At 41.0% G+C, this 24,363-nt stretch overlaps 2 protein-coding genes across 4 annotated transcripts in view; both read right to left on the reverse strand.

Moving 5' to 3' along the window:
* Positions 1-392: 392 nt before the first annotated feature.
* On the reverse strand, positions 393-20,825 carry usp40 (ubiquitin specific peptidase 40). Of its 2 annotated transcripts, XM_088354481.1 has the most exons (31): positions 20,200-20,825; positions 20,073-20,140; positions 18,877-18,990; positions 16,933-17,097; positions 16,711-16,857; positions 16,241-16,384; positions 15,422-15,550; positions 15,251-15,352; positions 15,083-15,190; positions 14,852-15,004; positions 14,644-14,779; positions 14,041-14,122; positions 13,792-13,963; positions 13,649-13,733; positions 13,516-13,586; positions 12,709-13,043; positions 10,846-10,981; positions 10,719-10,767; positions 9,655-9,711; positions 9,412-9,500; positions 9,248-9,334; positions 8,360-8,396; positions 8,219-8,283; positions 7,548-7,622; positions 5,736-5,867; positions 5,556-5,671; positions 4,555-4,620; positions 2,950-3,154; positions 1,667-1,754; positions 1,520-1,596; positions 393-1,444 (listed from the first exon to the last, which is right to left on the reverse strand). In XM_088354481.1, exons 1-31 carry the CDS (start codon positions 20,405-20,407, stop codon positions 1,298-1,300), a joined length of 3,645 nt encoding a protein of 1,214 aa, XP_088210607.1. In that variant the 5' UTR covers positions 20,408-20,825; the 3' UTR covers positions 393-1,297. The 2 variants fall into 2 exon arrangements, with proteins under 2 accessions (XP_088210607.1, XP_088210608.1); XM_088354482.1 differs by lacking the exon at positions 18,877-18,990.
* A 415-nt stretch (positions 20,826-21,240) lies between these two features.
* The window catches only part of tspeara (thrombospondin-type laminin G domain and EAR repeats a), a 30,363-nt gene continuing 27,240 nt past the window's right edge, over positions 21,241-24,363 (reverse strand). For both annotated transcript variants that reach the window (XM_088354465.1, XM_088354464.1), the window contains exon 14: positions 21,241-22,262. In XM_088354465.1, the coding sequence (XP_088210591.1) occupies positions 22,109-22,262 (154 nt within the window). In that variant the 3' untranslated portion in view covers positions 21,241-22,108. The remainder of the gene's footprint in view (positions 22,263-24,363) is intronic.

Here is a 24,363-nt window from a genome sequence, read left to right on the forward strand (position 1 = left end):
TAGTCAAAATTAGTCAAGACGATTATGGTTAGGGTAGCTAAATTGCTAAAATACCTGTGTTACAATCATGGCGGACATGGGTCCGAGTCCCAGTCTAAAACAGTATTGGGTTTTTGTTGGGGGCTAACTGTGGGTCCAAACAAAACCTGAACTCTAATATTTGTATTTCCTTGACTGGAGATTGAACTGTGATTTTAATACAGTTATCTTACCATTAGAGCTACCGATGCTATTATGCTAATCAAAATCCTCATTGCTACTTAACCCTGACTATTTTTTTCAACTTGACTACAAAAATTGAAACATGATAAACCATTAGAAAAAATATATACACAACAAGCACAATTGGAATTAGAGTCGTTTTTACAATGGTTAAATAAAACAATTCAATATAGGCTTCCCAAAATACCGTTTTTAAATGCAATACAAGTAATCTAATTACGTTTTGAGGTTTCAGTGTTAAGTTTCCAAATATGGCTTCAAAGTGGCTTGAAGGTTTCAAAATAAAGTATTCAATGCAATTTAGTGTTCCAAAGTCAATGCAGGTTTTGAAAATACAGTTGTAAAGTGCATTTATAGGCTTTCAGGTTACAGAGAAGCGTTCTAAGTTGTTTCAGTGGTTAGGAGTAGGGTTTCCATCAACAGTACCAGAGACCTTCATTCCGTCGCCATTGATTTAATAACATATTATTGACACCCTCCGACTCCCAAAATAATTGCATTGCTTTTATATTGGCAATTTGTCAATCTGAACATTTGATTTACTTATTTCAACCGTTATTCAGGAAAGGAACCGTTAAAAAATCCATTATCTCTGAGCAAAATAGGAAGCATAAGATGAAATCCTCTGCTCATTCAGCAAAGGCATATAAAAACAAAACAAAAAGTGAAGGTCCCATTTTGTAATATAGGATCACTAGATTTCACTGTATTGTGTAATGCAAACAAAAAAACAGTGCCAAATGAGCACCGCAGAGCAGCAAGATGCCAGCCCAACATGGTGGCGACCTCTAGTTAAAGATTTTACTGTGTAAAAGGAATAGAATTTCTCTGACCTATAGTACTTATAAAAATTTGCAACAGTATGAGTTTAGGGTTGTTGTTTTTAGTATTCGTACTGACGCCTTTTTGTACAACAAGGAGGTGCTATATGACACACTTCCCCTTTAAGAATAACCCCAACTGTCATTTGGCAGTTTGCAGCATCGTCTCAACCGTAAAAAAAAGGAGATAGGGCGGCTAAAATCAAAAGGAGGCCTCTTCCCTCTTCCATTAGTCGACCCTGTGGTGTCCGCTTTTAAGATTGTCCTTGAATGCACCTCAGTACTTCCCGGTTGTCGCTCCGGCAACCTATCGGCAATTTCCGTCGAAGACGTCCACGTCGATGGACAGCGCCGCCTCTGGCCTCTTGCTGGCTTTTCTTTGCGAGTTTCCGGCCTGAAGACTTCAAAACGAAACGCCGTCGTTCGCCGCATCGCCCCCGGGAAATTTCAAAATAAAAGGAAAGAAAATACGTTACTTGTTGTCGGACCGTTCCGCCGGCCGGCCTCGTTCCTCCCCCTCGGCCCAAAAGTCGCTCCCGTCCATCAAAAGGTTCTGCCGAGCCAAACGGACATTGGACGACCTTTCAAAATAAAAGCTTCGGGCTGAATTTGCTGGGGTTTACCCTGACGCCGATCACGTCGCCGTCTTTGAGATGAAACGGCGCTCCTAAAAGCGACTCCGCCTTTTTCTTCTTCTTCTTGGAAATTTGGCTGCTCTGAGATTTAGAAAGACACCCAAAGAGGAGCGACGAGGACAAAAAACAAACAAAATTCTGCATCATCAACGTTCCTTATTTTTTAAGGAGAAAGAAAATGCATCATTTTTTCAATTTACGAAAGGAATGATCACGATTCATGTATTTGCTGCCCCCCTGTGGCCAGGAGATGAATTCCTAGTAAATTGAGCTATGTAGTGTGATTTGCCGCAATTATCTGGACCTATTTACGTCAATCGCGCTTTGACTTTAGTTCTTATAGTACAGTAGAAAAACATTCTATGTTCCATTAAAAACTAATACGAAATAAACAAACTTTTTTTTCCGAGCCAAAACATCAAATAAGTACATAAAAAAATAGGTGGGAAGGAGAGAAAGGAAGGAGGAAAGCGACAGAGAAAGTGAGGATAAAATAAATAAGAAAGAAGGAACACAAGAAAGAAAGGAGAGAAAGAAGGAAGAAAAGCGACAGTGAATGACAGAGAAAGTGAGGATAAAATAAAAAAGAAAGAAGGAACACAAGATAAAAAAAGAGGAAAAAGAAGGAAGAGAAAGATATGAGAAAAAAGGGGGAAAGAGCACAAAATAGAGTGGGGAAGTAATGTAAGAAGGGATGAGTGAGAAAGACAGAAAAATAAAGATGAGGACATAAATAAAAGAGAGGGAGAAAGAAAGAGATCAAAAGAGAGACACAATAAAGAGTAATAACAAAGAAGAACAAGGGAGGAGGAAAGAAAAAGAGGAGAGCGCAAAATAGGGGAGTAAGAAAGAGAAGATGAGACTAAAGAAGTTAAGACAAAAATGGGAAAGAGAAAAGGCAAGAAAGAGAAGAAAACAAGATAGAATGGGGCAAAGGAAAGAAAGTGAAGGAAAAGGAAAAAGGTGGGATGAGTGAAGAAGATGGAAAAGAAAGATGGAGGGAGGAGAAAAGAGATAAAGAGAAAGGGAGGGACAAACAACAAAAGAAAAGGAAGGAAAGAAAGAGAAGCAGAGAAATAAAAATAAAGGGCTCAGGAAAGGACAGAAGAAAAAAACACAACTTGAATAATACACAAATACAAAAATGTTGACACCTTTTCACAATAAAGTTACAAAAACTAGACGTCCAAATCGCATTTGTGCAATATGTTCAGTCAATTTCACCGGAAGTCCAAAAGAAAGTCAAATTGCTTTTTGAAGCCATTTCTCACCCAAGTGCAGATTTCTTGCCACTTGTTTTGGCGCCACCTGGCGATCGCAACGGAATCCGCAGGCAGGCCGTAGCGATTGGCCAGGAAGGCCCGCAAGGAGGCGGGCGAGGCGTCCCTCGACCAATCCCAGATCACCTCCTCGGACGGATGGTAGCCGCCTTTTCCCGGTATGCCCAGCTTCACATTCAGGATCACTTCTTTGGGACTTCGCCGCAGAAACAAAGGCAACCGCGTGAATTATAGAGCGACCCCTAACGGTCGTTCGATAAAAGACTATCGGTTCAAACATGCAGGCAAAAAACGCATGAACTACCTTATCATCGCGATTTCGGGTTTAGAAAGAGGCACTGAAATCGTAGCACAAGAAAGGTGGACGAAAAGAAAGAAAGTGAGAAAAGAAAGGGAACTCTGCAAAAACGGGGAGAAAAAACAAAACAAAAAAAGGGAGTAAAAGACAAGAGTAAAAAGATAAAAAGGAATAATGAAAGAAAGAAGGATACAAAAAGAAAATGGATGAAAGAGAAAGGGAGAGAAAAGAAAAAAGAGTATATGAAAGAGGAAGATTCAAAGACAATGAAATAGAGAATGAAAAACAGGTCGAATGGAAGCTAGAAGTACAAAGGGGGAAGAGATGGAGAATACAGAAAAAAAGTAAAAAAAGAGAAAGGGAGAAAAAAGAAACAACGAAAAATGCAAAGAGAGAACAAAAGAAAGAAGAGGGGAGAAAGGCAGAAAAATTTTAAAGGAAGAAAGAAAAAGAAAGACTGAGAAAAAGATAGAAAGAAAGAAGATGGAAGGAAAGGAACTTGAAGAAGCTGACATGTTTGGCAGTCATCTTACAACGACAGAAGCCTGAAGGAGGATTTAACCAAGCTAGCTTGTCCTGGGGCCACTTTTAACACTGAACAGCCGCAGCCATCCTATACTTTTTTCCACTGTTTCCTTCTCTACCCCTCACAGTAGCCACTCGGCTGCAGGCTATGGCTTGTTGCCAATTGTGTAAAAAAAAAAAAAAAAAAAAAAAAAAAAACAACCTCGCACATCTTTCTTCAGTTTTCAGCTATTTTTCCTTCTCTAGCCACTCATGTTAGCCACTTGGCTGCAGGCTGTGGCTTGATGCCTTCCATTAATATTATTATTATTATTGTTTTTATTATTCTAAAGCTTGCTCTTGCAATTTCTGACTGGCCTTTTTGGTCACTTCGAAGGTTACCCGCTTCCACCAGGTCTGACCAACTCCTGTTTTTGTCTCTTTTCAGCCGCTCCGGGAGAATCCAGATGGATTAAAAATGATCTTAAAGCAGGCTTCTGAATTCTGCCAAGTTATTACTTCGCTGAGATTTAAACTCAGGTGAAACAAACCTGGAATTTCCCGTCCAAACAAATGTGTCCTAATTATGTCGATAAGCTCCAACTTCATTATTTTACAACATTATTACCGGGTTAATTGTTGCTTATTAACGCGTAATTTTAGTGAGAACCTTTGGGCTTTTGTAGTGAGTCTTCTTCTAAGGCGCACACTTCGGCCTTGTTCTAAGATACAACGCCCTCTAGTGGACACACAGTAAAAGAATGCGAAAAAAGAAGAAGGAAGACGGGTCTCACCCGAGATTCTCCTCGTTTGACAGCTGCTGCACACAAATCTTGGCGCCGCTGCTTAACTTGAGTTTCCTGAGGAGACACAACATCAGGCAGGAGTCATGGCCAAATTCAAGCACTTTCAAGGACATTTTTTCCAGTAACTTCAAAAGAAGAAATCCAGAGCATTTTTCTTTGTTAACTGTGATGACTGAAATAAAGTGACTATCTTGCTGCTAGAACATACTTTGTGCTATGTTGAGCTGTTCCGATCTACGATGTGTCTAGGGGCTGCTGTAAACTGACATGAATCCTGCCATTCTGCTTCAACAATGCACAGGCAGCTTTAATAGGACACACTTGTTTACAAACACAGTAAAGGATTTATAGGTGCTGGGTACATAATACAAAGTCAAAAGAGAAAGTACTTTATGTAGAAAAAAAAAAAGAAAAATGAGCCAAATTTGGGCTCATTTAAATGAGATGGATTGCTCCAAAGCAGAATGCATTCAATCTTAGAATCAACTTCTGATCTTTTGCTCTTTGTATTTATATTTTTGCGTGATTTTCAGAAGATTAGAGTCTAAATTTGTTAAAACGGAATTGTAAATGGGGTCATGAATGATGCTGTCCTCTTGGGGGCAGTAGCGCTTGTATTTCCAACCGGATGGTATCATGTTTCTCTGTTTCAAAACGTTGGTACCACCCTTCTTTGTCTTTGTCCTACTCGTTGTGACTTAAATAAAATACCGTGTAGGGGGGAAGGGCTTCAGAGTGAAGGAGCGCGGCCAGAGAGCCGAACGCGGGTTAGGGTTCGTCTCTCTGGCCCCTCCCCCTCTCCAACTGGCAGTTGTAAAAAGTCTAATGCCTGGTGTATTTTTTAGCGTTAGCCAACTTATAATATAGCTCTCCCACATGTAAGAGGTCGATTTTGATCCCACAATGCCTTACATGACCGCAGCTACAAAAACCCAACCTTAAACGTCAAGCGTTTAAGGATTTCAAGCACCCGTACGAACGGTCCTTACCAGAGCGAGACCCGCGTCCCTCGGAGGACGCCGAGCGTCTCGTCTCCGTCCGTCTCCCACAAACGAAGGCGGGCGGGGGACACGCCAAGGTCAGCGACGGCCGCCATCTTCGACACCTGGAACGCAGATACTCGTCACTTCCAAAATACAGTTCCCGAGAAGCGGGACGGTCTCTCGTACCTGGGTCTTGAGGTCCTCCAGGCCGGCTTCACGCGAAATCTCCACTCGACCGAGACTGAGGAGATGGCTTCGGTCGGAGCTATCCTCGACGGCCTGATCCCGATACATCCACACGGAAAACTCCAGAAAACCCTGAAGTGTCAGTCATTCAGTTCTTAATGCAAAAGTGTACATGCTAACAAATAATGCTAACGACTACATGCTAACGAGTCGTACTAACGCCTAAATGATAAATGCTTCATGTAAATAAATTAAGCTGATTGGTCAATGCTAACTGCTTCTTGCGTACAAATTATGCTAACGGATACTTGCCAACAGTTAAATATTGAAAATGTTTTGCTAGCAGCTAAAAATTATGATACTGTTTAATTGTTATAGCTTCATGCTAACAGCTACATGCTTACAAATCAACGGCTACATGCTAACAGTTAAATATTAACAAACTGTGCTAACAGCTTCATCCTGACAAATTATGCTAACGGGTACATGTTAATGCCTTATGCTAAGGGCTAAATGCCAACTAATTCATGCTAACAAATGATACTAATGGTTACGTGCTAAAGACTTCATGTTCACAAATTATGCTCATGGCTACATGTTAATGAGTTATGCTAATGGCTTAATGCTAACTGCTTCCAACAGGTTGTTGGGGGGCGCGGATTCCACAGAACCAAGTTAAAAATTACAAATACATCTCTAACAGTTATGCTAACAGTTACATGCAAACAACCAAGGTTATATATACACCGGTATCATCTTCCAGGTCCATCACAACTCTCACAATTGCCTCTGGAATTGTCTAGTTTAGGTTTAAAATCTCTCAAATCTGTTGGGTCCCAGGGTGAACGGTCTCCCCCTGTTACTTTGATACGAGATCTATAGAAAATGTCTGCTGGCTATCCTTTGAGTCACATCACTAATTTATGCAACAATATTTTTGGAAGGAAAAGATTCAAGTAGGAAAAGAATGTCACTCTTTAATCAACCTTTTTTCAATGTTTCAATAAACGAGGAAAAGCATAACACCTCCACCCTGTAACGCTTATTTATAAGTAACGGGGGACACATTTGGCCTGTGTCATGTGTGATTTGATTGGTAAATTAAAAACAATGTCTTGACCTTTACCGATAGAATTTTCTTGTCATTTCAAAGTCCCTCTTTCCGACGAAATGTGAAAAACATTGAACATTTTATATCTTTTTGTAAAAATTTTCACTGCACAACTGCTATTTAAGGTCAACAAAAACATGGTGCCATAAAACATCCAAAAAGTATTTATTCGGAAAGAGGGAAATTATAACTTGATGGGCTGTAGTAAATTCATATTCCCAAAGGTGAGAACCACCAGGAAAAGTAGGTGTGTGTCGGTGTGCGGAGTCAAACTTCGGAACAATTTACAAGACCAAACAATGTCCAATTATTCACGTGTTCAAATTTAAATACAAAAAAAAACATTCCTGGCGGAATACAGACATGAAGAAAATGGGGTATGAGTGATACGAGGGATTGGGAATGGTGCGTCTAGAACTATGGTTCACTTTGTTGTTATTGTTACTATTCTTATCATTAATATTATTACTATTGTTATTATCATTTAATTGGGAAAATGAAGGGGTAGGGAATATAAGCATCTGCTTCTGACTACCCCTTTTCGAACATATTATGTAACGTTATTTTGTTGTCGAGTTATTGTTTTTGTTCTGTTTTTGTTTTAATGTTCGAATAAAGTTTTCATTCATTCTTTAATGTGAAAGTTACCATGCTGAAATGCCACCCAATAGTAAGAATGACTCCATATATTTGCAAATGACCTTAGGAAGAAGTCGTCCCTCCGAGACCACCAGGGTGTCGCCGTTGTTTATCTTCATTTCCGACAGTGAAGCATCCTGGGAAAAATGACAAATTCCTTTTATTTTTCGGTGGGATTATTTCCTGGGACATCATGCAATAAACTTGTGCTTTTTTTCTCATAAATATTATATAGGAGTCGTGTTTTGTTGCCGCTTTCCATGTGAGACTTTCAAAATAAAAGTAGCAATATACCGTGTGCATGAGTTGGAATGATTTTATTTGGAAAGTGAGCTGTTGCACAACTCAGGCAAGCTTATCAACATTTGAAATTTCTAGAATAAAGGCAACACGGCTTCCATTTTGAATGCGGGTGACTCAGTCAAACTCAGCTTGCAACACTAAAGATTTTCAAAATAAAAGCAATCAGGCCATCGCAAGGATATCAATCAAATATTTGGATGGTTTTTAGGTGCACAAAGGTGCACAAACATCTCATCTAGCATGTCAGATTGGATTCGATTTTACGACCTCTAGCCGTCTCGTGAATTTTTTTAATGTATTTTTTGCCCATAATTCCCAGAAAAGTCTCATTGATTGGTGGAAATTGCAGCCCGACACCCATTTTAGGAAGATGAATTTGCAAACTCTTCGGAAGGCCAAATTAAAAAATAGAGAAAAAGGGCTGCCCTACCTCATCATCAAGTGGCTCTCCCACCTCCTCACACCAGTCCAGCCTTCTCAAGTGCCAGCAGGTGCCTGCGAGAATAGAACAACCAAAAATATAAAACCAAGGATTCAAGTCATGTCACAAGAATCCAGTTGTTTCATTTACCTTCAATTCCAACTGCATTCAGCACTGTTTGCAGACACTGAAAGTCAAAATGAATAAGGGAGGTTGGAGGTTTTACTGCACCAAATGGCATTTTTTTTCTCACGAGTACAATTTTTGAGTGCAAAGATGTCAGTTTCTGTTTATTACAAAGAGCATAGAACAGGTGACTCCAGTCTTATTTAAGCTGAGAGCTACTTTTTGTCACGAGTTAGCGCAAAGCGCATCCAGTTTGGTATGCATTCGTAAAAGAACATAACCTATCATGTTATTACTATGTTTTTAATGTGTTATTTTCGGAGCACTCCGTATTGCCTCGCCCCAAAATATAAACAAAGAGCAGAGAAGTTGTTTATTGATATTCGTCAGCCTTCAAAACAGCGTTCTCATTCGTCTATGAGACAATCAGCTTTCTTATACCCTCCGGAGCAGACACACCCCGTCAGCCATATCACGTGTTGTATTTCCCCAAAGTTGGTGCGTCTTCCTCCGATGACGCGTTGTTTTTCTCAAAGTGCATGCTTCCAGGAATCAACAGTGTTTTTGCAATGTTTCTCATCAAAAGTCGCCGTGACCCAGCCAAGTTCCTGACAGCTTGTTCCAAACCAAGCCGAATGTTATTACTTCGTTGAGATTTAAACTTGGGAGAAACAAGCCTGGAATTTCCTGTCTAAACAAATGTGTCCTCATTATGTCGATAAGCTCCGACTTCATTATTCTACAACATTATTACCGGGTTAATTGTTGCAAGTAGGCTTAAATAGACTCGGCCAACCACTAAAAAAAACATTGGACTAGAAAATCACAATGACCCAGCACGTGTACCTCAGCTGTCCTTATGGGGCACCACGTTGGAGACCCCTGCTGTTTAACATAAAAGCATTTTCTTACCTCTCTAACAGTGCAGGTCTTCTCTAGATTGAGGTCTATCTCCAATCCAGTAGGTGGCGACGACCCCACACAGAAGTGCAGGAAAAGCTGCGACGCGCACACACAAAAGTGCTTATTTTCCACGGTGAGAGGTTTTCTTTAGACGACGCCCTCCCGCCACAAACCTGGGAAGCCCGGGGGGCCCGGCCCTCGCAAAGCGCGAGGGTGGTCATGAGTCGCACGCCGGCGTCACGCACGCTCAGCTCCTCGCTCACTGTTGACATAAAGGGAGGGAAAGAGGGAGGGGCGGCCATCTTCAAAAGGCGGAAAATGACAAGGTAGGCCCAGCTTTTAAGAGTCCAATGAGGGCCCCCGATGACAGAGCCAGAAACCAGAGGGGAGTTCCCGGGAAACATCAAATGCACTACCTGGAGGAAGGAGTTTCCCCGTCGCGTCCATCTGTCGAAGGCAGTACTCCGCACCTGCTGAGGAAAATGGAAAATGACTGGCACCAACCTTAATTAGCTCCAGTTTTTATTATTGAGTTGATGTACGGAATATAACCAATAATATATCCAGATTCCGCCCATTTAGCTCTCAGGCAAACACAGAGGTGCTGAGGCATGTTTTTATCTCCTCTCGTTTCACTATTGTAATTCCATGCTTTCCGGATCTCCAAAGAGAATATGGCAAGCGATTGGCTCTAATCATTCTGAAGAATATAGTCACAGTCTGCCCATTTCTTTTCCACAGAAAAATTTTAAGTGCTGAAGCATGCTTTTATTTTCTCCTGTTTACAGTATTCCTATTCTCTGCTCTCTGGACTCTGGACTCCCCAAATAAGAGTATTGCAAACGATTGGTTTTTTTTTCCTCATTTGAAAAATAAAGCAGCCAGAGTCCTAACAGTTCTCTCTCTCCAAGTACGGAGGTGCTAATGCATGGTTTTATCTCCTTTCGTTTTGATATCTGTAATGCCCTTCTCTCTGGTCTCCTACTGCAAAATTCCGCAGCATGTGTGTGTGTGTGTGTGTCAGGATTACATTAGAAGAGTTTCAAAATCATCACATTGTCTCCTTGTGTGTTTTGGAATCAATTTTAAGAAGCTTTTATGATAATTATGTCTTCACATTTTTGGGGCCTCTTATTGGTCTGATCCGCTTATTTTTATAACAACCCTCGCCGTATTTAGTTTGTTAACTAGTCCCAGGTTGAGGATGAAAACCTACGGCTAGGCAGCATCACTGCAAACGGAGAACCGTTACAGTCATGCACACAGCCGAGAAAATCATCATGTGCTCTCGGCCCAGTCTTGAGGACAAAATTCTAATTCAGGCAGTCACCTGGAGGACATCAGGTCTTCAAGGTCATTTGCTATTTATCTAATAAAAAGTGCTATACAAATATATTTTGATTTGGTCTTAATTGAAATTGTGCCCCCAAAATTCAATGACATCCCTGTTCTAATCACACAAACTTGTTGAATGTCTGACCAGAAAGTTGCAGCTCCTTTATGGCCTGTTGTTTCACCTCACTCAGCAGCTGGAGACAAACACAAACACACAATGTGAGGTGAAGGAGAAAGTGATGAAAATGGGTCTAGTTTTTCAAATGTCTGACCATGTCTCCCGCTGCAGGAACCTTGACTCTCCGGTTCTCATGGCCTCTGCCATCGTGTGGTTGGAGCTCCACTTGGAGCCAGCGGCAATCTGAAGGCGTTGTAACAGTGACCGAGTCTCCGTTGATGGCAAACATGCTAAATATCAAAATAAAAACAGTAGAAGTATCTTCATGAAGTTGTGTCTGGGTTGTTTTTTGCATAGTATCGGTTTTTCTGTTTTCAAATGAGGAACAACCAACAGTGTTGGATAATCATTTGACCAATCTTATTTCAGATGTGTTTTTTTGTAATTGTTTTTGTGAGCGTGCAAAGTGAATCAAAGTAGTAGTTTGCTCCATCCTGGACCCAAATTGGGTTCTTTTTGATTCAATGGTTTTAGAGTTTTTAATGATTGTGATCTTTATATACATAAAGTAAAACACCAAATAATTCCTGTTCATCATAAAACGGTGGGGTGCGTTGTCTGAGCTGATAAAAAGTTGAAAGTAGAATATTTATCATCTAGTATGTGTCAACAATGCCCAACTGAGTTCAAACTCTTAGTAAAGCTGTTTGGGCCAGAGAAATGGGGGGGGGGGGATCAAAGGGAATCGATAGCGCACATTTTTTTGGTTTCCATTTGTTAGTGTCACTGTTATCGATCAGCTCTACACCTCTGCCAAATACTCTTGCATTCACCTCTCTCACCACGCCATCCATGTACACATTAAACAGCCATGGTGACATCACAAACCCCTGTCTCACACCAGTCAAAACAGGGAACCACTCACTTGTCTCACTCCCTACTCTTACACATGCTCTGCTGTTCACATAAAAACTCTTCAATGCTTCCAACAACTTTCCACCTACTCCATACATTACCATCCCTTGCCCCAACGCCACTCTATCAACTCTGTCATTCGCCTTTTCCAAGTCCAGTATGTACCTGTATTTGCTTATCTTCATTCATGCAATGTTTGCGTTGCGTCGTCTGCTACAAGCCACATGAACTCCTCTTTCCACAATGCTTTTAATGTACGTTTACGTTTTGTAGCGTCATATATTTTGAAATGAAATGAAATGATCTGCATTTCTATAGCGCTTTTCAAGTCAATGACTTCCCAAAGCGCTTTACATTGTGCTTCACATTTCCCAATAGCGGCCGTGATCTGTGCAGCCATGTAAGGCGCTAACCTGCTTATTGGGGGTATTGGGGTTTCAGTGTCTTACCCAAGGACACTTCGGCATGTAACACGGACAAGCCGGGATTCGAACTGGGATCCCTCAATCCTAAAACGATCGCTCTACCTCCTGAGCTACTGCCGCCCTCCTGTTAGCTTCTTTTGAATCTTTCTTCTGGGGGCTGAGGTTTTAGCTTGATTCCTAACCACTTATCCATTTTTCTTGTGTTCTCTATGCGTTTACTTTGCAAAATGATATGCAAATGCGAGACCTTATAACCCTCGGAAAGTCCGGAAGCACGAAGTTATTCGATGCAGGCTTCTGATTGGCTGCAGAGTATGCAAATTGCCTAACGAACCGAAATTTCCAAATTGAACAAAGATTTTAAAATCGGAATAAAGCATATGAAAAAAAAAAAAAAATCTTTTGCATTTTATTTTCTTCTTGAAAAAGTTGTCAGCCACCCGGGCAGAGACGTTGTGTAAGTTGTACGCCCGACATAAAAGATGCACGCCCAGGGCGTCCGGGCAATAGTTATTTCAGAGACTGCTATCAGTCTTAACTTGGATACCTGTTTACTTCCAAAGTTTATCTCTAAACGATGTGTACATTTGTGGCAAATGCTGCGTTATCTTTAATGTATTTGAGAAGAAATGCAAACCTGTAAAAAGGTTGCAAGAATGAAAAAGAAATTGCCTCACCTGTCATCCAAAGACTGCGGTTCCAGCACCAGCATGGCGTCCCCATCTTTGAGCGACAGCTCTTTGAGGGTCCGGTGCATGTCCCTGGCCGGGTACAGGCGCCAGCCGCTGGCGCCTCCGCCGGCTTCGCGCCCTCCTCGCTCGCGGCAAAGCAGACTGGCGTCTGTGTCGCCGAGGGCCTCCCTTAGATCGCTCAGAGTGGCGCCGCCCGCAAACACCCTGGCCTCCTTTTTCAGTCCCGCATGGTCGCCACTCTCGTTGACAACCGCAGGTCGCACCACGGTGAGCAGCACAGGCTCCCACTCGGCTCCGGTTCGGACTTTCCCGCCGCATACCTGAAAGGATGCATTTTCCGTTTTAGCCAAAAGGGAAAAAATCAATAACACAGAAAAAAGACTTCTAAATGTTGTGACGACGTCATGGTCTAAGGTGAGGGGAGCAGAGGGAAGCAGACTTTCGCATAAGGGCAGGTCAGCGCACAATGCTGCTTATTTTTCATTCTGCACACAAGTACGAAGGAGATCAAAGCTTTAACAAACAAGACATTTTGCGTTTCCCTCTGCTTCCATGTTTTTGTGAGCTGCTTGCTGGACTTTGGCTAAGGTTTACATGCTAACACGTCAAAGCTAACTATCTACAATTGAGCAGTTTTAATCAGTAAACATGTAATTTGTGTGTGACGTTTAGTCAATATGTACATGCGAGGAGAATTCATTGTTGTTAATATTTGACTTATAAATGTAACAGACTCGTTTGCTGCACCACCCTCATCATCATCAACATCATCATTTGTGTCTAATTTCTCACCTCTTGCCCGTTCCAAACAAAGAGGTCCGGGTTTTTATCTATGCCGGCACTGCTGAGTAAGACGCTGTCATCTGTAAAAAGAAAACAACTACAATTTAATATATATTCTCAAGTGTGACTTCTTACTTCCCACCTGTGAGAGTGTCGTAAAGGTGAAGACCAGCCGGAAGCATCTTGGCCATGGTCAATGCCAGGTCACCTTCCCATTCTTCTTGTCGCTAATAATATCAAAGGCCTTATTCCTTATTCTTGTTGGTTGACACACAACACGCTTACCTTAAGAATAGCTATTCGCAGATCTCCAACTGTTTTTCTTCGGTCGAAAATAAACACGGCAGGGGTCTTGGCCTCATTACTTATTGGTCGCAGGACACCGTCGACGAGGTTATATGATGACGCCAGATGGAGACGGAGCTCCACGTGGTTATTCTTTGCCTCATACTCCTCCCTAGTTTTGTAGAAAGGTGTACCAAGGTGAGACATTCCGCGCCTCCTTTTTCTTTAGCTGAAATTGATTCTTCTTACCGCATTTGCTTCAACTTGATGTTCTCCTCTTCAGCCATCTGGATGAGATGATGAGGAACTTTATAGCGAGGATTGCTCTGAGCTGCAATTAAGAATAATCATCTCATTCTTGGGTACCACTGTCGGAATATAGTCTTACATGAATCCTGAGCAACGTAGGGAGGGTAGTGATTCTGTGGGCTTTCTTTGTATTTCTTGAAAGCTGCAAGCTTTGTTTCCATGCTTATCATATGTTTGTTTCTCCCTTTAGCTCAGTGGTTGTCAAATAGTACGGCAGGGCCCCTGAAGGGCTTGAAGCTCTGCTCTCATTAGCAGTGTTTTGTTTACACGTAACGTCCACGTCGTGCAAATAGCACAGAGTATAAGCATAGAGTAAAGTGTTAATACGAGAGGACTAATTCCAAGGAGGAGCATGACAGAAAATAATTGAGTAGCATCGCTTTAGCTTCAAACAGTACAAAAAATGAAACGAAGCGCCGACTCGCAGAGACATTGCAAAGCCGTTAAAGAGGGTCCCTAAAATAAAATAAAGAAAAGAACTCCTACCACACTGTTAAGCTAAAACGTTAGAAGGCGGGGTCCTTGTATTTTCCTCTTTGGTACCTTCAGCTGGTCGCTGCAGCCCACTCCGCCTGTAGAACAGCATGTAGGCACTCTCGTGGCCCTGGAACTGCTTCTTGATTTCCGACTCTCTGATGGAGGCCACGGTGGAGTCGTTGAGGTCAAACCAGTGGCTGGCCTTCAGACATTTGAGAAGAACTTCTTCTTACACTCCATTTATAATTTTTTCCATTATGATGTTTAATCGGACCTCTTCTATGTGCTCCTGTTCTGCAACTTGGTGGCTTGCATCTGTGAGAAGTTTAGCTGGAACAGTTGCTTCACTCACAGAGTTGAGCATCCCTGCCTTCAGTGTTACTTTGTTGGACTTCAACTCGAAAACATCACTGTGTGACTGCAAAAACTGAAAGAAAAAAACAATAAGAAAACAGTTAGGGTCACTGAGTGCATGAATAAAAAAAAAGAGAACCAAAGAACTCACATTGCCAATCGGGCCATAGTCTTTCTTAAAAGCCTTGCTCCAGGAAGAACCGACCTTCTCCATAAGTTTCTGACCCAACTGGTCCAACCGGATGCTCTTTGATGGTTCCTTCAAAATGAAAAATTGATGATGATTCATATAAAAAAGGTCATTTTTTTAAAACCATACCTGGTCAATGACAGAAGCAAGGACACACAAAGGGTTGTTTTCCCTGAGTTTCGTCTTCACTTTCTGGTCGGCTTGCGTCTTTTTTTTATCGCTGTCCTCTTCCTGAAAAAGATACCAAGGATTTGATACATCTTTGTGTCTAATCCTTCGTTTTTATTGTTTTTCCCTCACCGGCGGCTCCCAGTGACCGAGGCGCTCGATATCCTTGATGTAAACGTGGTAATGCCCTCCGTAGCAGCCGCCCTTGTGGATGATCACGGAAAAAAGTTCGTAGGTGTAGAGAGCGTCATCGCCGTCTGCCTGGAAAAGCGGAGAAGAGTTGTCCAGATTCTCATTGTGATAAATATATTATTTGTGTTTTTAAGAGGGAAAAAAAAATATGATACCTGAATATGTTTTACGAGTACAGATTTGCCTACCTACTTTTTCCTAAACCCCCTCAAAATGATTTGAGAATTGACATTTTGAAAAAAAAACAAAACTTAATATTTCAACTTCTTTGTTAGCCAATTTGTTATCATCTATCAAAGTATCTTATAAGCTTTGCTAATACATACTATGAACTGCTAATAACTGCCTTCAGTCAAGCACCTACAGAACTACTCATTAAAACGGATTAAAATACATCTTTGCATCAGACCAGCATCTCACTTTTTCACTTTGCTGTTAGTAAACGCCAAACAGAGTGCAAAATAATCTTAGAAAATTGCATACAAAAGTGACTATAAAAACTGAGTTCCATCATGTACAGTGCAAATCTGGTCTTTCGGTCAAGTTGTGGTCAACTGTTTGTATTCTTACTGCGAAAAGTACTTGGTGCAGACCTTAAAAACGTTACTTTGAGATGCCACAAGGTGGCAGCAAAACATTTTTTGCTGTTAGAAGAAAGTGGCTCGAATAGCTGCTGCTCTTCTATTTAGCTGATCCCAATTAAATCAAGAGCAGGTGAGGCAAAAGCGAGACGGGAATTGAGTATGGAAGGTCACATACCTGTTCACAAAACGGCCGCAGGTTGATGGTGAGAGGGAAGCTGTAGCGGCCCTTTTCCTTGTAACGCTCAAACTTATTGCAGTCAAAGCTGAACCTCAACAAGGACATGGTCATGAAAGGGGGGAGCTTCTTCAATTTGGCCGACTATGGAGAGGAAAAACTGTTTAACAAAAGCCAGGAGGATTACAGTAAACCCCTGGGATACAGCGACCCCTCCTTACGGGATCTTCACTGTAAATGTTTTGCAGTACCTCTTTTGTGACGTTTCCACCAATATACGACAACAAGTTATTTAGCGTGCCCAAAAACTTCAAACTTTGCAGTGTTCGTGCATATGCAAAATTACATCTCCAAGATGCCCGTCTGCTATTGGTGGAGGTCTATTGGTTTGCATCATGGCATCAGGACGAGAACGGATTCATGTCATATCCCGGGGCTTTACTGTATTTGGATTTTATTTATTTTTTTACCTTGGCAGCAGTGACCAGCCGATCACACATTGCACATCTGTATAGATTATTGCCTTGGAACAACTCCTCCTCCACAAACATACTCGACAAAGCCTCCTCGAGACTGGAAAGCCCGCACACGCACGTGGTCAGGTCCAGGAAGTCTTCCTAGCAGCGAAGGGGTGCAAAAGCATTTGTTTTAGATAGATAAATAAATAACGTGTATCAGCGAATGTGACCGACCTGTCGCTGGCTGACGTTTCCGCACTCTTTGCAGGCCACGCTGTTGACGATGGTGCCGTGGTAGAGCCGTCGGATGAGCGAGCTGCCGGATGTGCCCACCAGGGATTTCTCCAGGGCGCTGAACAGGATCCGGTTCAGTTCCTGAACGTCGTGCTGGTTTGAGCCCTGGAGGTTTCGGAGGAATCGTGAATGAAGAACGCTACATAGTGCCCCCCTGTATTTGTACAGCACTGTGCCAGTCACTGAGGACGTCCAAAGCGCTTTAAAATACACCTTTCACTTTACACACACACAAAATCAATTCTTGTCAAATTGACAATGAGTGACTCCCCAAATTAATTTATTTGTACATGTTGTATCAAAGTCTAGAATTTCGGGGGTACAATAAATGCAAACATCTATGAAAATGAAACGTTCTTCTCGAAAAACAAGACCCCCCAAAAATATTAACAAGACTTTCATTTCTGCTTTTCCAACAAACTAGGTCAGAAGTTTGCAGTGAAAAAAATAGAGACCAAAAAAAACTGTCACCCCCAAAAAATATTTTTACGGGGCCAATTACTTTCAAGAGAAAAGTCATACCATAGGATAAAAAGAAACTCATTACTGCCAGAATGTTATTTTAGGAGGGACAAAAACATCAAATTATGAGAATTAAATTGTGTTCAAAAAATAATAAATCAATTCCAATATTGACAAGATTCCCATTTGGCTTTTGACAGAAACTAGGTCAGAAATTTGTACAAATTAAAACAAAAAATTAGAAATGCAGAATTAGAGACCAATAAAAATAAAATTTTATTAGGCCAAATATTTATCTTTGGAGAAAAACCATTGCAACCCTAAAAATGCCTTTTTACAGAAAATATGGAAAAAAATTCAAGTCATGTTTATTTGTTTGGCCCTTAATCACAAGGAGTCTCAAAGGGCTGCAAAGACCACAGATTATTGCAAACTACAGACTATTATGACACCATCCCCTGATCTAAAACCTACATGAGGGCAAGGAAATACTCAAAAACCTCAACATGAGGAAAATCCCACTTCCAGGATGACCAGGATGCAATGGATGTTGCAATAACAAATAATGCACAGATATTGTAAACATGAAATATAGGTCATGCAAGAATCCTTATAGATTCCTGCCCTGCCACTACAAATGAAAGCAAATTCTGTGCCCTGGAAACAAAATGTCTTGACTGACTAACAAAAGATGAAGTCGTCAAATGTCGGACTTTGAGACCATTTTCCACCCCAAAAACAAGCATGTCATGACACAGCCTTCAGTTGTAAACTTGCGGTTCTATGATGCTCCCCTCCCCCTACGACGAAGCCATGACGCCCCCCCATGCAGCTGGACTGCCTCTGGACAAAACGAAATTCCTTCATTCAGTAGGCCTGACCTCTTTGGTGATTTACGACTGTTAAACCAACGGGTAACCTGATCCTCTTTGGGTCACCTGCCACACGTTCTGTGGATGAGAAGAAACTGTTCTAAAGTTCTAAAAGGGAGAAGCCACTTTAAGACTGAAATATTAAATCTGGGGAGGGGGTCCTTTGTGGAACCCTCATAAAATTCTTCCATTTTAGTCTGAGACTGTGTGTGATTACAGGGTATACAAATAAATGTAACTTGATTAGACTATATATTGAGGGGAAAAGACATATTTGGGGGAAACCACCAGAACAAAATTGTATAACTTTCCAAAAAATACTTCAATAGGGCAAGAATACAGTCATTTTCATGATTAAGATGACAAATGTAATATAGAAGAAATAGCTTTTCTAAAACCAGAATAAATAAAATGAATAATAATATTAATATTGCAGGGAAAGAAAAGAATACTGCCAGAAATCTATTCCATTTTAGGAGATTTTAATTTTTACTAAATTATGTAAACAAGAAGAAATCCTGTACATGTCTTTCGCTGTGTGTCTTGTCACCTCGTTGCTGTTCCAGCCAAAGCTGTCGGTGAGGTCAGCTGTGGAGGCGCTCTGCTGGTCCACCAACAAAAGACGGGCAAAGAGTCTCTGAAGCTCCAGAGGGATGACGCGGACCTACAGGAATCAGAGACCAGGGAAAGTTGTGGCACTCGCGATGAAATCACATCAAGAAGTGAACTATAGCCATCACCCCATTAAACAAGCACACGTAACAAAAAAAGGCTTTTCTCCAGTGTGGATCTTCTCAAATATATTCAGTGTTAGGCATGGTGGTTTAAAAAAAGAAATTTGTTACAGTTAACTCACTAATTCTACCAAAAAGTAACCATGTTAGTAACTGAATTACTCTGTAGTAGAAAATAGTTAACAGGGAAGGTAAATATTTCTGTTACTTTAAAAAGAGTAGTTGCATGTCAAATAATTTGACATTCATGCAAATAAGTTTACTTTTGGAGCAAACAAAAAGAGTTTGGTTGATTCTGGTGAGTGAAATAAATGGACCAGGAAGGGCAAAAGGTTTCGATTAATGTTAAAGGAGTTCTGTCACATATGAAACTACTGAATTATTTACTGTTGATTTTACTGTGTTTTAAGGGAACTACGCTTAAAATGGTTTTCAAGTCAACTAAAACAATCATGTTAATTTTACTTAAAGTCAGTTAGAATAAACATATCACATAAGACACCAAATGCCAAAGAGACAACAACAGTAAGTCTGCAGTACCCATACATTTTGGCTCCTACACACCCGTTATTTCATACTAGGAGTTAAATGCAGAAACAACATCTACTTGTATTGTGTTCATGGTGACGTCGCTTGCACTTATCCCTTGTATTTGAAATTCCCACTAAGGCCTATTTATTGCAACATTATTATTGATTTTATTTTACACTTTTGAGTCTTTATTATACGTTTATCCAGGAGTGACACATTTAATCTTGTTGAAAACAAATTTTACTACGTTGTTATCAATAAAAATAAAGACAATTCTAATTCCATCGGCATTCATGTATATTGCTCCAGGACTACGGCTTCTCATCCTTGTCTATTTACTGCAAGGAAATGTAGCTAATGTTGGATCTTCTTTTGCTACAATTGACATAAATAAACCTAAAGCCTCTTGGAAATATAATGTAAAGATATAGGACCCTGCTGGCAGCAGAGCTGTACATTCCAGCAACTGTGTAGCACTTACTGTTGCCCCTGGTTTGTCTTTATCTTCCAGACATCCTAATTCATCAGGACCCAAGGAAAACAGCTCCTCTGCAAACACAGACCTCTGAAATCAGCAAGATGTGGAGATGTTTATCATCAGATCTCACCTCTGAACTCGGGAGTGAACAGGAGCGTCTGGAGCAGGGAGTTGAGGTAGCACGTTCCTCCTTGGTTCTTAATGCCGCTTAGCCTGCTTTTCCCACGGGGAGCTGGGGGCTCGTCGCCCAACTTAGGAAATCTCCCTCCACCAGAGGAAAAAGTAGAGAAATCCCCTTCCCCTTCGTCGCCATCTTCCTCAAAAAGATTCCCAAACATGACGAATGTTGCCCGGTAAACGTGCCGCGCCACCTCTTGCTATCTCATCTTAGTCTTGCCCAATTCTCGGTTGACAATTGCTGGAATGACGCGGAAGTAAGAAGACTTGACGGGGATGAACATTATGAAGGAAAAATGAACGCGCCCCCTTCGAATACAATGCTAACTGACAAGTTTAGTTAGCTAACCTGGCTCACCTCATACAACGAATACAACATAAAATAAGTCCTTCTGTCGAGAACAGGCAGCGTCAAGTAAAAAAACCAACGCGAGAGTGCGAGGGAAAAATAAAATGGCAACTTGTAACCTACTCCACTGCGTTTATATCGTCCTTATTCTCCAATTTAGGTCTTAAAAAGGCAAACGATAATTGAAATGCCATCGGTGCAGCCATCTTGTTTCTCGCCATGTACGTAGCCGTGAAGCATTCTGGGGGTTGTGGTTTTTAAATCTACTGACGTCATATCCTCTGGGTCATTGTTTCCGGTTAGCAGATAATCTTGCTCACTACAATTGAGATTTATATAAAAAATAATTATATGCATAATCATATTTTATTTCAGAGCCCAAGTAAATAGATACCCTCATGTGAAAAAAGGGAAAATTTGTTTGTCATTATTTAAAACATGTGCCAATCTTTCTCAACATGTCTGCCTGTGCTTCTATTTTTAGACTAAACAAATATCATTCTTTTTTTTCCTGTCTGAATTTAAATACTGCTGACAAGATAGTGAGCAAATATGAGCTTTATTATTGTGCAAAAATAACATTGTCAACACAAGTGAGCATAAAAAATAATAAGAGTTGCTTATTATTCTCTTCATAATTTACAATCATTAGCATGTGAAGTATTGCGCTTGTCCTTACATGAAAATCGTGAATAACATGATTTAAAGGGACAGTGTGTCATATTTGGGACCTCTTAGTGGTTTCTGTTAAAGTTAAAACTTATATAAACTCTATGTTGGCAGAATTACTCAAATAAAAACAAGCATTAAGGGAAATAAATTTCCCAAGCGGGAGAGCACTGTCCGGTGGCCCACCCCGGGCGAGTGCCCCGGCAGCACTGGCCCCTCCCGTGTGTGTAGTTAACTTTATTCACACAGGAAACAGAAAAATACACCGGAAATGCGTCTTCAAAATAAAAGAGTACAAGACTGATAAACGTACAAGAGATGCAATTAGACTGATTATTGAAACGTTACTTCATGTGTGTGTGTGTGTGTGTGTGTGTGAAAGATTGTTTTTATATTTAGGAATATAAAAACAAGTTATATTCACACAGTGAATTCTAAGAAATGTTACAACCAAACCGACCAACCTATCAGTTTCATTCAGTAAAAAAGAAAAAGAAAACATTTGAACACGGGCAAAAATACACCAACTATCATACCAATGTTAATTTTTATGAAAAAAAAAATCATAGGTGGAGAAATTTGTATTTCTTTTGCATAGTGGAACTCCTACCTAGTAGTCGCCGTCATGTTTGTCTAGCATCTTGCTTCTACGCTGTGCTCTGCACCTTTGAATTAGACAATACAGTGCCATCTAGTGGTCAAATATTACACACTGGGGCTTTAAACATTTGAAAAAGTTGATATTTCGTTTGATGAGTACCAGTAGTCCTTTAATAAGATTTCCTGTTTTATTTGGTATCATGAGCAGTCTCTTTGGGGGTCGCGGGGGTAGTCTGTAAGAGTCTCAATACATTTTGAGCTTAAATACTTTGGCGAGGGGCACTCTGGCACTGGAGTAGATGAGGAAAGATTCTCCGCCGGCGCTGAAAAACTCCCAGTCGCTGCAGCCGATGGTCGGGAGCCAATGGATTGGAACGAAGCCTTCGTATCCTTGCCACCTTGATAGGAGGAGTTGGACCAATCAGAATAGAGTAGACATTCAGGATACAGCCCGGATCGATACTAGTCAAGTCATGTTTACTTGTATAGCCCTTTATCACAAAAAGTCGGAAAAGGCTGCACAGACCACCATAACAGCATTCCCTGATCCGAAAACCTACAACGAAGCAAAAACTCAAAAACCTCAGCTTGAGGAAATTGAAGAAGACTCAAGAAGGGGTTGGAAAAATGGATCGGTTTCTCATTGCTTCAATCCTACCTCTCAGATAGGACGCATTGTGCAAGATATACAGTAATATGACCTCTGAGGCTTGTAGTGTTACCTGTGGTGTTCCACAGGGCTTAGTACTTGGTCCCCTCCTTTTCAGTATCTATGCCAAGGGCCCGAGGTGAGAGAGAAAAGGACTGCCGCAAATCCAAATATAAAAGCGGCTCTTTGAGGAAATTGGCAGAGGTGTTAAGGAGGTAGCACAGTATTTTTGATAACTTATTTTGTGTGATGAAGCGAGTTAAGGTTGCGCTGCAAAATAAAAAAAAATAAGTATACATCTTGTACATCATTTCACTGGTTTGAATGACTATTTAACTAAAATATACTAATTTGAAGTAAAGGTTTTTTTCTGGAAAAAAAAAAAAACATCAGAAAACTAGTGTCCTCGAATCGATACAGTCCTCCACAAATATCCTCAAAGCACAGCTTCTTCATGTAGATAGCGCAGCCTCTCTCTCTCACTCTCAGACCCAGCGCCCTTGGCGGAACTAAGTATATGCCTGAGTGTGTGACTGACAGGCACTCTTTTAGCAAGACTTCTTACCTGCCAGGCTGAAAAAAGGGCTAAATCTATGTGTCAGAACCCAAAAAAATGACAGAGGCAAACAGGAAGTGCAGTGCCAATATGACGACATTAGCACAGGGTTAGTTAAACGTGATGCTGCGCAATATACTATGCCATTAAAAGCAGGAATCTGAATTCAGATTACACTAGACCAAGCTAAAGGTTGCATCGAAAATATAATCAATCTGTTTGATTTTGAATCATCAAAGGTGGGAATATTGTGGCAAAAACACTGAACTTTATGGGGAACATCCAGAAAGGATGTCATGTTATAGAGTTTTCCAAAGGATATTGCGTCACTAAGAAAGTTCTGGACACTCAGACTGTCCAAATTCGGTGTTGTTGATGAGATCGGTGCTCATGATGTCAAAATTGTTATACAGTATAAGCCAGGGGTGTCAAACAGGTGGCCCGATAAGGGATCGAAACGCCGAGGGAAGTACAAGAGAAAAACGAGCTGCAGGTTGAAATATGTCCACTTGATTTTGCCAAGCCAGGTGTCTCTCGCAAAGACGCTGTACTGGAGTTGTATTTCTCTCTCTTGCTTTCTTTCTCTTTTTGTCTCTCTTTCTCTTTCGCAATTTGTATCTCTCTCTCTTTTTTTTCTCAATTTGTATCTCTCTCTTTCTTTCTCAATTTGTATCTCTCTCTCTCTCTCTCTCTTTTTTTTTCTCAATTTGTATCTCTCTCTTTCTCTTTCTTTCTCAATTTGTATCTCTCTCTCCCTTTTTCTCAATTTGCATCTCTCTCTCTCTCTCTCTCTCTCTCTTTTTCTCTTTCTTTGTTCCTCTTTGTCTCTTTCTTTCTTGCTTTCCCCTTCTCTCTTTCTCTCCGTTTCTATTTCTCTTTTTTGTTTCTCATGTTCTCTCTCTCGTATTTCTTTCTCTCTTTTTTACATGCTCCTCAATCTACTAGTCTGCCCCCCGAGAGAATGTTTGCTCTATCGTGTGGCCCCCGAGTTAAAATGAGTTTGACACCCCTGGTATAAGCATTGAGATTGGTCGGAAGTATCCTCGGAAACTCGGGTGATTGGACAAGGATGTTTTGAAAGAAGACTAGTTGATGATTTTAACTCTTCAAAGGGGGAATATTGTGGAAAGGCCAGTCCACTTTGAAGGAAACACATGAGAAAACGTGTGGAACTCAAAAAGTTTTGGACAATCAGGTTGATGAAATTGGCAGCACGGCAGCGCAGTGGTTAGCGCATGTGCAGCACAGTTCATGTCTCGGGAACCTCCTGCGTGGGTTCAAATCCAGCTCCAGA

This window comes from Urocampus carinirostris, chromosome 15 (genome assembly GCF_059441175.1).
Source record: "Urocampus carinirostris isolate Australia breed hairy pipefish chromosome 15, RoL_Ucar_1.0, whole genome shotgun sequence".
NCBI classification, from domain to species: Eukaryota; Metazoa; Chordata; class Actinopteri; order Syngnathiformes; family Syngnathidae; genus Urocampus; species Urocampus carinirostris.